Consider the following 14,594-nt stretch of genomic DNA (forward strand, 5'->3'; position numbering starts at 1 on the left):
AGCAAGGTGCTCATGTTGTAGCTATATCAAATGCAGTGGTCCCACTAGTAGTTAATTTACAGGTCTCTAAAATGTTTGCAATACATATATAGAGGGAAAAGTATTTAAAACAGTGTAGCACTCTCCTAAATTTGCTGCTAGGTTTGATTAGGCAAATTTAGTTATGCTCTCTGGTAATTAGCAGAGCAGCGTGTGCTTACTTTGGGCTGCTCTGGGCTCTGCAGGCTGTGAGTTTGATTGCTTCCCCCTGTCTTCTGGAGGTTTCCAGAATGTAGTGGGTGGGAGAATCCAATGAGCAGCCTGAATATGTATGCACCTCCAAGCCAATCCCTGGGGCGGTGTGCCCAGATGGTTATTGTGGAGTGCATAAGTCTGGAGCCTCAGAGAGCACTGTTCTTCCCCAGGAGAAGAGGTTTCCAGCCAGGAGGGCTGCTGCCCTTTCTGGCAGTCCAGCTGAAGATCATAAGAGTAAGAGGAGTAAATATTGCTGTTTGCCTGGCTGCCACGACACAAGTGGAGGAAGAACCTGGGACACAACAGCTCTCAGCAGCCCTTGTGCGGGTTAGTGCTACAAGGTCACATATTAAAATGACTTTTCTGTAAATGCTGCAATAAAACTTAAAATATATGCTACTGCAAATATACTATGCTCTTCTTTTAACAACCAATTATAAAGAGAGAAAGGCAGGGTGGTGAGCTGTGTGTAGAAACACAGCTTATGGGTTAAAGTAATGACCCATTAGCTACAAATACACAGGATTTATGTTGTTGCTCTCACTATGCCTAAATGAGCCATAAAGTGTGTTTCTAGATTTATGAGTAAGCAAAAGCATGTAAATATATTCCTTGTATAAGGCAACTCCCTGCTTTATTTTCTTGTAAACATGCACTTTAACTTCTAGTGGTTTCCATAATAACGCTTAATTTCTAACTGATCTTTGTAATTTTACAGAGAGGAAACGCCAGGTTACTTTGAGACAATTAGTGTTTGATGAAACTGGCGCATCAGCTTTGAGGCCGGAAGAAATTCTAATCTCGATCAATGTGCCTTTCTCCAAGAAGGTATATTATATATTTCATTTATAGTATCCTACTGAACAAAAGTATGGAGCAGTTACTAAAGCATTACTACATTTTGAAGGTACTGTAGAGTAAACTATATTAACACATGGTGATAGTTACAACAACCACTCAATGTGGTCTGTGGCTTTGTAGCACTATTTTATGTGTTGTACGTAGGGAAATGAGAACAGTGAGGGCGAGGTGTTAATGCGTTAACTATAGGTATTGTAAAAAGGACAGAACTGTAAAATTATAAATCAATTATAATCAACTCCTCAGAAGGTGTTTGGTGTTGCGTACCTGTGGTGGAATGGTGTGGGGGGGGGAGTGAGGGGGAGGAAGTCCCCCTTTATGGCTAGGTTGCACATGGAAAATTTGACCGAGGTCTTCCCATACTCGTCCCTTGGCTAGGGATGGGAAGCCTCTTGTTGAGTGAGTGTAGGTAGGTTTTTGGGTATAGATTGGTCCAGGGAGCTAAAAGTGGTCAGTTAGAGGTGTCTGGTTTGATTTATCCCATCAGCGAGGAGTATGAGTATCTAGCCGTTTTAGAAGTGGGTCCAGCATGCCCAAGTCCGTGAGAATTTTGCTGGGGAGTCTCGTGGAATGGAGATTAATTCCTCCATTTCAGCGATTCTTTCAATCTGCTTGAACTATTCAGGAATGGTAGGGATCTGGGTGGATCTCCAATGTACCGGGATACACAATTTGGCTGCATTAATCATATCAACAATTATCAACAATTTGGAATCCAAAAGGGTAATAGTAAACTGTTAAAAGCTTCCTAAATGGTCAAACCGCAAAGATGGATATCAACGATTCCGCCCTTCTGCAAGACAATCAGTACTTTCAGGCAAGTGCCCGTCTCACCCAACCGGTTCAGGCCTTGTCCTTCTACGGCACACCGTCCGGTCGGTCAGCAGTCTCCGGTCCTCAAACAGGTCGCAGGGTTATCGGGATCTCGTCCGATGACTCCGGCAGAAACTCCGTCCCTCCTTCTCAAAGCCGCTCTGCCCGGGTGTAGGTAGGCCTCAACTGCGGCCTACTCCCCGTGGAGACACTCCTAACAGCGTCCTCCTGGGTTGAAGAGGCGGTCCGAGAGAGCGTGCCAAACACGTCCTCTCCCTTAAATTACCTCCCTCAGCAGGCGGTGCGGAAGGCAAAGCATCTTGGGGTTGCACATCTGCTCTCTGGGTAATGTAGTTCATTACAGAAGTCTCTTCTCCTTCTGAACTCAATCCCCCAACATTCACTGCGGTACCAGAATGAAATGTAAACAGGTGGCTCTAACCCAACTCGGCCACCGGATGGAGCTGAGATCCTTCACGATCAGCAATGGTGGTCTTTTTGTTTCACATCAGAAAGGGCGATACCCCGCTACATAAGCATTTCTCTTTAAGTTGAGCAGACCTGTTCCCAGTAAACACTTCTTTTTTATTTTAACATCTTGTAGAAATAGAATTTACTGTTTATAGGTTTTAATTTTTATGTTAGAAGAACATAATGCATAGTTGCTGTCTTTTCACAATCTTGTTCTTGAAGAATGCTGTTGATATGATATTATTTTTTCCCATTTTCTGTCAGAACATATTAGTCTCACATTACTTCTCTCTGTTTTATTTATATACTTACAGTGGGAATTTGCCTCAGCATTCAGACAGGTGCAGAGATGGGGAAGTACAGCACCTGCCGACGTTGCTGCAATGAGAGTCTTGCTGAAAGAAGATTCGGACCTCATCATGTCTATGAACATTTATTATGGGGGCTCTGAATCAGCTTGTATGTTTGCAAAGTACGTCAGTGAAATGCTTGTTGGCAGGTATGTATGGCATCAGTACAGAAAATACAAGAACAAAAGCAATCCATAATATTCAGTAGGACCTGTTTACACTAATGTGTGTTGCGTACTGCATTTTGAATGTGTTCACCAGCATTTTGCCACAGGTTTGGCGCCTTTAATAGATAATAATTGCATTTTGTCTGTAGAAAATCCAATGATTTACAACTAAATCAGGCAAAAATGGTAAAGAATAGGTTAAATTGACCTTATCAGCACAGGGTCTCTTGCATACAGTTAAATACTAAAGAAGAAGCCATATACTCCACTGCATATGTGAAATATCTACTCCGCCACCACTCTATTTGGTTCCTCCCACTGGCTTGTACACCACTACATGATATGTGAGTCGGAGGTAGGAACCACAGCAAGCAGTGGGAGTAACAGCTACTTGATGACCAAAAATAAAAAATAAGAAAGAAACAGACTGCTGCACACCCTAAAGAGTTAACTACTAATTTTATTAAAGCTATAAGCTATATCAAAAACATATATAGGACATAAAAACTGGTCCCTTATAAATAGGTCGAGATGCTACAGTAAAGACCTTTTGCTAATGTAGGATTTTCAGGAGGGATGGACAGCCGCACTCCAAAGGAACTTCAAAAGTTGTCTTTATTTGTAAAATCAATGGACATGCATCACAGAATACAGTCAGAAAAGGGACAGCCGACGCATTTCACACTAATCAGTGCTTAGTCATGGCAATGATGGCATAGACCCTTTTCTATTGAAGAACAGATTAAATGTCAGAAAGTGCTAATTTGACTTGATACATTGGGGTTTATTTACTAAAGCAATCAGCTTCTAACCTCAGCTTGTTCAACTTGGAAGCTGAATGGTTTCTATGCAGAATTGTGACACATTTTTCTCTCTCTAGCTAGTAAATAAATCCCATATTTTGGCAAAATATTTTATAAAATCATTGATAAATACATTTATATATCACAAATGCATCTCTGTGGGGTTGATTTGGTAAAGACAAATAGACTGCTGACTTCCATCAGCCAATCATGTGAAAGCAGAAATGCCTTGCATGTGATTGGGTATTCGTTACAGAGTGAAGCTGTACCACAATGACTAAGCTCTGTAGCAAATTCCCTTGCAGAGTGCGACTGCATTTGCACAGTCTATTTTCCTTTAGTAAATCAACCTCAATGTGTATTAATGCATATTATACTGTGGATAAGAAGTATTGCTGTAAAATCTTTCTGTTGTATTTTTGTTTGGAATTGATTGTTCTTTGAAACCCACATAATTGTTTGCTAATAAGAAGTGCATTAAATAGTCTTTGTCTAAGAAATACGTTGCAAAATAATATGCTACCCCTGCTTCCTCTTGGTTCTTGTGTCCGCCTACATCATCACATACACCCTTGGTGCCCTTATAGCTTCAGTGCATTCGGATAGTATTCACAGCACTTCACTTTTTTCACATTTTGTTATGTTACAGCCTTATTCCAAAGTATTCACATCCTTTGCGCAATACTTTGTTAAAGCACCTTTGCCACCAATTACAGCCATCGGGTTCTTGGTGGTCACCACTCTAGGAGGAGTCCTGGTGGTACCAAATATATTTCATTTACAGATGATAATGGCCACTGTGCTCATTCTGACCTTCAAAACGGCAGAGATTTTTCTGTACCCTTCCCCAGACACAATCCTGTCTCGGACAGACAATTCATTAGACTTCATGGCTTGGTTTGTGCTCTGACATGCACTGTTAACTGTAGGACCTTATATAGACAGGTGTGTGCCTTTCCATATCATGTCCAATCATATGAATTTACCACAGGTGGACTCAAATCAAGTTGTAGCTAAAGCAAGTCGAAGTATCTCAAAGATAATCAGTGGCAACCGGAAGCACCTGAGCTTAATTTTAAGTTTCATGGCAAAGGCTGTGAACACTTATGTACATTTTTTTCATTTTTTATTTTTTAAAGATTTCAAACAAACTTCTTTTACGCTGTAATTATGGGGTAATTGTTTGTAGAATTTTGAGGAAAATTATTCATTTAAAGGGTTAGTAAAGGGAAAAAATGTTTTTCGGTAAAATAACGATCCACGTCTTCTGGGGTCCCTCGGCAGCTGTCTCTGGTCCTCCCCGTAAGAACTGACCACATTCAAGCGAGAGAGCTCGCATGGTGATGAGTCCTTGCGGGGACGCTCCCGTGATACAGCGAGCGGTCATAGTCGCTCACTGTATCACTCGGCCCCGCCCCTCGGCGCGCCACATCACTTGATGTGATTGACAGCAGCGCCAGCCAATGGCTGCGCTGCTCTCAATCCATCTGCTCTAGCCAATCAGCGGCCAGGCTGAGCGGCGAAGAGGATCTCGGGACCGAGCACAGGACTTTCGACGGGTCAGGTAAGTAAAACGGGGGCTCGGGGGGGCCGGCATCATCAGATGTTTTTTGACCTTAATGCATAGATTGCATTAAAGTGAACATTTTTTTTTCCTTTACAACTCCTTTAATCCATTTTGGAATAAGACTGTAATATAACAAAATGTGGAAAAAGTGAAGCGATGTGAATACTTTCCGAATGCACTATAGATCTAAATTTCTAGCATAGACCCAAAAATGCTTATTCCTTTCCTAAAAGTAAGGCAGATCTTTCTGAGTGCATTTCCCCAATATATACATATTGCTTTACAGACGATGGGGTGAGGCAATGCTGGATGAAGCTTGTAAATTATTCTTAGAAGAGATCCCTCTACAGGAATCAGCCTTTTTTGGCATGGTGGAGTATGAGCGAACACTGGCGATCAGCTTCCTCTTTCAGTTCTACCTCCAGGTGTCTAAAGAATTAAAGACGGCCATGAATTTTCCACACTATGACGAAACTGTAAGTCACATTTTGTTTCCGTTCAGTGATTTAAAAAAATAAAAGAATGTACTACCCATCTATATGTTGCTGACATACTTCCTTAAGTATATTGTATGTGCCTATAGATCGATGTAAGAGATGGGTGAGATTTGTTTAATATCAAACCTGTTATGGTAAACATAGTTCAGCAAATCAAAAGTTGACATATGAAATTTGGTAACCTGAGATGTAGGTCATTATAACCTAACATACCTTAGCTCAGAACAGGGGGGAATCTAGGGGGCAAATGTCCACCATGGATCTGTGTGTGTAAACATATAGATCCACGTCCTGTCAGAGGAGAGGAGACCAATGGTGTGTTTCCAATACAGAAGAACACCGATTTGTCTCCTCCCCTTGCGAGTCCCCACCCCCTACAGTTAGAATCACTCCCTAGGATACACATTTAACCCCTTGATCGCCCCCTAGTGTTAACCCCTTCCCTGCAAGTCACATTTATACAGTAATCAGTGCATTTTTATAGCACTAATCGCTGTATAAATGTGAATGGTCCCAAAATAGTATCAAAAGTGTCCGATCTGTCCACCGCAATGTCACAGTCGCAATAAAAATCACAGATCGCAGTCATTACTAGTAAAAAAAATAAAAATGATAAAAATGCCATAAATCTATCCCCTATTTTGTAGACGCTATAACTTTACAAATATAACTTTTATAATATTTATGAAATAAAAAATTTCATTTGGGTATAGTGTTGTATGCAATTGTCATTCAAAGTGCGACAGCGCTGAAAACAAAAAATTGGCCTGGGCAGAAAGGGGGTGAAAATGCCATGTATTGAAGTGGTTAAGGAATTGGTGTCCAGAGTAGGCACTTTTTAGTATGATGTCATGGGGGCGGGATGTATTTCTAATTTCTCACAAAACAAATATATATCCTACAATATGAAATATGTGCTGTATTCCTAAAAAAATGTATTTTTAAATAAAACATTGCTTAGCTCTCTTGTTTTCTAAGATATTTTTCTGGTCTTTGAAAAGTTGAAAACCAATGGGGGATGATAGCTCCAGAGCATACACCTATAAAAACAAGTCATCAGTGGCAGATTCTACATTTCTGTCCTGAGAGGTCCCTATTAAATCAATGCAATGGCTTGGCAATGATAAATACATTTGTTATTTCATATACAAGTAAGAGAAAAGCATTTTATTTAGCTGTCTACAGTATCATAGCACTTGAGAAAAATTCAAGCATGAGATATCTCTCCAAAAATAATGTTAAATGATAATTTCACAAAAAAAAGAGAAAGCAAATTTAGGTAAACTTCCATTTTTTTCCAAACAATTCCTTTGTTCTATTGCGTGACCTATACCTGGTTTACAGCATTTAGCATTACTGATCTTAACTATTTAACCACTTAAGCCCCAGACCATTTTCCTGGCCAAAGACCAGGCCACTTTTTGTGATATGACACTGTGTCGCTTTAACTGACAATTGTGCGGCTGTGCGACGTGTCTCCCATACAAAATTGACGTCCTTTTTATCCCACAATTAGAGCTTTCTTTTGGTGGCACAGTATTTGATCGCCTCTGCGGTTTTGATTTTTTTGCGCTATAAACAAAAATAGAGCGTCAATTTTGAAAAAAAATCAATATTTTTTACTATAATAAATATCCCCAAAAAATATATAAAAAAACATACTTTTTCCTTAGTTTATTTAGGCCGATATGTATTCTTCTACATATTTTTGGTAAAAGAAAAAAAATCGCAATAAGCGTTTATTGATTGGTTTGCGCAAAAGTTATAGCGTCTTCAAAATAGGGGATAGAATTATGGCATTTTTTTTTTTTACTAGTAATGGCGGTGATATCTGATTTTTTATCATTACTTTGACATTATGGCGGACACATCAGACACTTTTGACACATTTTTGGGACCATTGTGATTTTTCTAGCGATCAGTGCTATAAAAATGCACTGATTACTGTGAAAATGACACTGGCAGTGAAGGGGTTAACCACTAGGTGACGCTGAAGGCGTTAGTGTGCCCTAGGGAGTGCTTCTAACTGTAGGGGGGATGGGCTGTGTATGACACCACAGTGATCACTGCTTCCAATTACAGGAAGCTATGGTCACTGTCCTGTTACATCAACATGTCCCCGTTTTCCTATATGCATGTGTGTATGTCTGCTTGTACATAAATTGCATTATTAGATTAACTCTTGCCAGTGAGTAGCAAACAGCAACTATACTGTATATTGTGTTTTTCACCTTTTTCTGGATCTGGTGGGTAAAGGGTTTTGTAAATGGAGTTTTTCTATTTATTTATTTTTCTATTGGTTGAATTAGATGAACTTTTTCAAACCTTCTAACTAACTACTTAACAACTATCATTTTAATAATTTATGTTTCCAGAGCTTAAAGCATTGTATCTCTATAAACACTAGTCTTGTAAGCCATATTAAAAAAAAAAACGTTATCCTTTGTGCAGGACACAACAACTTTCAACAAATCAGTTACCGAATTCGAACCGAAAACTTCCAATGGCTTTTACACTAACAATGTAAGTAGGCATATGCAAGGGAACAATATTTTGGAGGGATTTATGTGGAGTCTATTGGCAGTGAAATCATAGTAGGGTTCACATTTGTCACTAGAACAGGGCCGCCATCAGGGGGGTACAGGCAGTACACCTGTAAGGGCCCCGGAGGTCCCCAGGGGCCCGGATGGCAACCCCCATATGGCAACTCCCCTTTTTTTATTTATTTTTTATTAAAAAATATATATATTTTATTTTTTATTAAAGGGCCAATTTTTTTAGGGGTACGGGGGGCCCAGAGATCCCCAGGGCCACGGATGACAACCCCCTTTTTTTTATAAAAAAATATATTTTTTTTATATATTTTATATATATATATATATATATATATATATATATATATATATATATATATATATATATATATATATATATATACACATATATATGCATATATATTTATTATTATTATTATTATTATTATTAAAGGGCCCAGAGGTCCCCAGGGCCCCGAATGGCAACCCTCCTTTTTTTTATAAAAAAAATAATAATTTTTTTATATTTTATTTCTTTTTTTTTCTTTTTTTTTATATATATATATATATATATATATATATATATATATATATATATATAATTATTATTATTAAAGGGCTCAGAGGTCCCCAGGGCCCCATGTGGCAAACCCCCTTTTTTATTTGTTATAAATGTTTATTTTTTTATTTATATATATTTATTTTTTATGTTTTTATTAAAGGGCCCAGAGGTCCCCAGGGCCCTGGATGGCAACCCCCCCTTTTTTTTTTTTATAAATGTTTATTTTTTTAATATATATATATATATATTTTTTTATTAAAGGGCCCAGAGGTTTTTTTTATTATTATTATTATTATTATTATTATTATTATTAAAGGGCCCAGAGGTCCCGGATGGCTACCCCACTTTTTTGTATTTTTTTTAAATATATATATATATATATATATATATATATATATATATATATATATATATATATATATATATATATATATATATATATATATATACACTGATTTATTTTTTAGTAAAGGGCCCAGATGTCCCCAGGGCCCTGGATGGCAACCCCCCCTTTTTTTTTTAATAAATGTTTATTTTTTTTTATATATTTTTTTATATATTTTTTTATTAAAGCTCCCAGAGTTTTTGTTTATTATTATTAAAGGGCCCAGAGGTCCTGGATGGCAACCCCCCTTTTTTGTATTTTATATATATATATATATATATATATATATATATATATATATATATATATATATATATATATATATATATATATATATATTTTATTAAAGGGCCCAGAGGTCCCCAGGGCCCTGGATGGCAACCCCCCCCCCCCCCTTTTTTTCTTTTTTTTTATGAATGTTTATTTTTATTTATATATATATATATATATATATATATATATATATATATATATATATATATATATATATATATATATATATATATATATATATATATATATATGTAAAAAAATATCAGAAGGTATCCAAAGGATAAAAACTGAGCCTAGCGCTCTATGGACGTGGTGGAATATGTGTAATAATCAATAGTTTTGCAGACAAGCAGCTGTTATAATAGGGTAAGAAATGAAAAGCAATGTGTCTCTGAATAGAAGCACTAACAGCGCTAAGGTGACTAATTAAATCTGTAATTAACTTTCTGCTAAATTAGTCTCACTGAGTGAGGATGAATGCAATGTGTATGACCACAAAATGAAATAGGTTTAAAATATAAAATCATGTAAACCAAAAGGAATAAAATGCATAAAGTCCATTCACAGAAAAAACTGTAAAAAGTCTCTTAAACCGATGTATTTCATAAAATCCTTGAAACTTCCAATTGTAAAATAATCTTCATACCGGGTCTCCCTTAGGAGTTCTACTCACCAGATGCCTATGGTGTGTTCAGCATTAAGAACTCCTTGCTCATACTGGGATTCCTTTCAATGGATTGCCTTAAAAGTCTCCTCAATCTTCCAAAAATATCTCCTTCCTCTTGTTGTCACCGTATCTCAGTAGGTTTGGTATAGGTCATAAATGAGGGAGTGTTTCATGTAAGGCAAGTGAAAAGACATATAGTGTAATACTGTTTTTTATTGAGAACCATGCCCCATAAAAATATATATATGCTTACAAATGTTGAAGATAAAATACAGCACATCAAACGTAGTGAACTGCAGCTCTCGTCCGCTCTAGGTGCACAGTCAGCTCACGTCTTCAGAGGGCCCAAAACGGCCCTCTGAAGACGTGAGCCAATCACGAAATGCGTCGGGGCGTGGCTACACGACGTGCTTCTTCCACTACACACAGCGTTCACACTGAACTGGGAGCCTGTCAGCCGGATTTAAAAAAGTACACAGTATATATATATTTTATTAAAGGGCCCAGAGGTCCCCTTCTTTATATATTTTTTTCTTCATTTTATTTCTTCTTTTTTTTGTAAATGGTTCTCTGCTCCAGGGGGCCCATGCCTGAAGCAGTGTAAGGGGCCCCATAATTCTTGATGTCTGCCCTGCACCAGAAAAATCAAGTTCCCAAGCAGGGCCGTCTTTAATGTTGATTGGACCATGGGGATAAAATTTCTTGGGGGCCCCCCCATGCAATTTTGCTCTCCACCTACTCTGAGACATACAATAAATATCAACTGGACTTAAAATATGTTTATCAGTCTACTGTATCAGATCAGGCAGTGTTTTTTATCAATATCATTGGTCTATTTTAATGTTGGGTGTATATTGAGACCATCCATTTTTGTATTAATATGTATGTATTGTAATGTTAAAAAAGATTAATAAAGAAAATTTGAACAAGATCAGGAAGAGATTGTGATTAATTGCCAGAGGTTACAGCATATCATTACCACTTACTGATATTCTTGTTAATTGGTTGCTAGAAATTACTTTACAGTAATACTGCTCACTGATTGGTTGCTAGAGGTTACAGCACATCTCTTCACTGCAGAGGGTCATGAAATACATATGAATGCCACCTTTATTTACATATCAATGCTGCCGGACTCAGCTATTTACATATGAATATTGCCACTATTTACATATGAATGCTCCCGCTATTCACTTTATTAGGCACACCTTGCTAGCACCAGGTTGGACCCCCTTTTGCCCTTAGAACTGCCTTAATTCTTCACGGCAAAGATTCAACAAGGTGTTTGAAACATTTTTCAGAGATTTTGATCCATATTGAAATGATAGCATTACACAGTTGCTGCAGATTTGTCGGCTGCATATCTATAATGCAAATCTCCTGTTCCACCATATCCCAAAGGTGCTCTATTAGGCCTCGTACACACGACCGAGAAACTCGACAGGCGAAACACATTGTTTTCCTCGTCGAGTTCCTTGTTAGGCTTTCGAGGAACTCAACAAGCCAATTTTCTCCATTCCCGTCAAGGAAATAGAGAACATGCTCTCTTTTTGGCTCGTCGAGTTTCTCTACAGTTTCCTCGATGAAAATGTACACACGACCGGTTTCCTCGGCAAAAAAATATCTCCCAGCAAGTTTCTTGTCGTGTGTACGAGGCTTCAGATTGAGATCTGGTGACTGTGGAGACTATTGGTGTACAGTGAACTCATTGTCATGTTCAGGAAAACAGTGGTGAGATGATTTGAGCTTTGTGACATGGTGCATTATCCTGCTGGAAGGAGCCATTAGAAGATGAGTACACTGTAGTCATAAAGGGATGGACATGGTCAGCAACAATCCTCGGGTAGGCCGTGGCATTTAAACGATGCACTGTTGGTACCAAAGTGTGCCAAGAAAATATCCCCCACACCATTATACCACCAGCCTGAACCGTTAATACAAGGCAGGATAGATCCATGTTTTTTCATGTTGTTTACATCAAATTTTAAAACCTACCATCTGAATGTTGCAGCTGAAATCAAAACTCATCAGACCAGGCAACGTTTTTCCAATCTTCTACAGTCTTATTTTGATGAGCCTGTGCAAATTGAAGTCTGTTTTCTGTTCTTAGCTGACAGGAGTGGCACCCGGTGTGGTCTTCTGCTGCTGTAGCCCATCTTTGTCAAGGATCGATGTGTTGTGCATTCAGAGATGGTATTCTGCATACCTTGGATGTAACAGTTATTTGAGCTACTGTTGCCTTTCTATAATCTCAAACCAGTTTGCCCATTCTACTTTGACCTCTGACATTAACCAGGTATTTTCAGCCACAAAACTACCGCTCACTGGATATTTTCTCTTTTTCAGACTTTCTCTGTAAACCTTAGAGGTGGTTGTGTGTAAAAATCCTAGAAGATCAGCAGTTTTCAATATACTCAGACCAGCCTGTCTGGCACCAACAACAACCATGACACATTCAAAGTCACCTAAATCCCCTTTTCTTTCCCATTTTGATGCTAGTTTTCAACTTCAGCAAGTCATCTTCACCACGTCTAGATGCCTAAATGCAATAAGTTGCTGCCCTGTAATTGGCTAATTAGCAACTTGTGTTACCAAGCAATTGAACAGGTGTACCTAATAAAGTGTCCGGTGAGTGTAAGTTTGTGTGCTGTATACACAAGGGCCCGGATTCACAAAGGATTTACAATGGCGTATCTCCAGATAGGCCGTCGTAAGTCCGAATGTAGGCGTCGTATCTCTGCACCTGATTCAAAGAATCAGATACGCCTCACGGTTGCCAAGATACGAGCGGCGTAAGTCTCCTACGCTGTCCTATCTTGGGGTGCATATTTACGCTGGCCGCTAGGGGCGCTTCCGTATATTTACGCGTCGAATATGCAAATGAGCTAGATACGCGGATTCATGAACGTACTTGCGCCCGGCGTATTAAAATACGCTGTTTACGTAAGGCGTACGACCGGCGTAACTTTACCCCTCATAAAGCAGGGGTAAGTCATGTTAAGGTATGGACGTCGGAAACGTCGGAACAGCGCCGTATTTTACGTCGTTTACGTAAGTCGTACGTGAATGGGCGTAGGTTACGTTCACGTCGACTAAGCATTGAGCCGGCGTAATTTAGGGAGAAAATTTGACGTGATACTGAGCATGCGTGCGCATGCGCCGTTCGTTAGGCGCGTCATTTACGTGGGGTCACGATTCATTTCCATACAACACGCCCCCTACCAGCCTACTTTGAATTACGCGGGCTTACGCCGGCCAATTTACGCTACGCCGCCTCAACTTACGGAGCAAGTGCTTTGTGAATACTGCACTTGCCTGTCTAAGTTGCGGCGGCGTAGCGTAAATAGTATACGCTACGCCCGCACAAAGATACGCCCAGATATGTGAATCTGGCCCAAGGTTGCTGCCAATGCCCAGACCTTCTAAGCTCATATTATACTCAGTGGGGTAGATTCAAAAAGCAATTACGCCTGCGTATCCATAGATTCATGTATTCAGAAAGCTAGATACGCCGACTGTAGCCTAAGATACGACTGGCATAAGTCTCTTATGCCGTCGTATCTTAGGGTGCAATCTGACGCTGGCCGATAGGTGGCGCACCCGTAGTTGTCAGCGTAGAGTATGCAAATTGCATACTTACGCCGATTCACAAACGTACGTGCGGCCGACGCTCGTTTTTTACGTCGTTTGCGTACGTCGTTTTTGCTGTAAGGCTGCTCCTGCTAATAGGAGGCGCAGCCAATGGTAAGTATGGACGTCGTTCCCGCGTCGCGATTTTCTAATTTTGCGTCGTTTGCGTAACTCGTTCGTGAATGGCGCTGGACGCCATTTACGTTCATGTCGAAGCCAATGACGTCCTTGCGACGTCATTTACCGCAATGCACGTCGGGAAATTTTCCCGACGGAGCATGCGCAGTACGTTCGGCGCGGGAACGTGCCTAATTTAAATGATCCACGCCCCCTACGGGATCATTTAAATTACGTGCGCTTACGCCGGCCCCTTTTACGATACGCCGCCGCAAATTACGAAGCAAATGCTTCGTGAATGCAGCGTAGCTCCAGTAATTTACGGAGGCGTAGCGTAAAAACGATACGCTGCGCCGCCGTATCAGTGCGCGCCCCTACCTGAACCTGGGCCACTGTTCACCCATAAAGCCAACAGCAACACAAATTGCAATACTTGGCTGAAGTGTAACACTTCCCACTCTATTCACAATTAAAAATAAATACATTTCGTGGCAGCTTCATTTGAATTTCTAATTGATGCAGAATGAACTAACCTCAGCAGCTATTGTGAACAGCGTTCACTTACCATTTTGAGAAAGTGCCAGGTTAAATGTACGAGTGTTTATACTGAATGGGTCATTCAATTAAACCAACATTCAATAAATATTCAATTTGTGTACTTTG

At 39.5% G+C, this 14,594-nt stretch overlaps 1 protein-coding gene across 1 annotated transcript in view; it reads left to right on the plus strand.

The window, feature by feature from the left end:
* LOC120943719 (aldehyde oxidase-like) overlaps positions 1-14,594 on the plus strand; it is a 188,219-nt gene that overhangs the window by 80,377 nt on the left and 93,248 nt on the right. The window contains exons 6-9 of the mRNA XM_040357194.1: positions 953-1,062; positions 2,694-2,878; positions 5,553-5,742; positions 8,215-8,286. Of these exons, the coding sequence (XP_040213128.1) occupies positions 953-1,062; positions 2,694-2,878; positions 5,553-5,742; positions 8,215-8,286 (557 nt within the window). The remainder of the gene's footprint in view (positions 1-952; positions 1,063-2,693; positions 2,879-5,552; positions 5,743-8,214; positions 8,287-14,594) is intronic.

Source organism: Rana temporaria, chromosome 6, assembly GCF_905171775.1.
Source record: "Rana temporaria chromosome 6, aRanTem1.1, whole genome shotgun sequence".
NCBI lineage: Eukaryota > Metazoa > Chordata > Amphibia > Anura > Ranidae > Rana > Rana temporaria.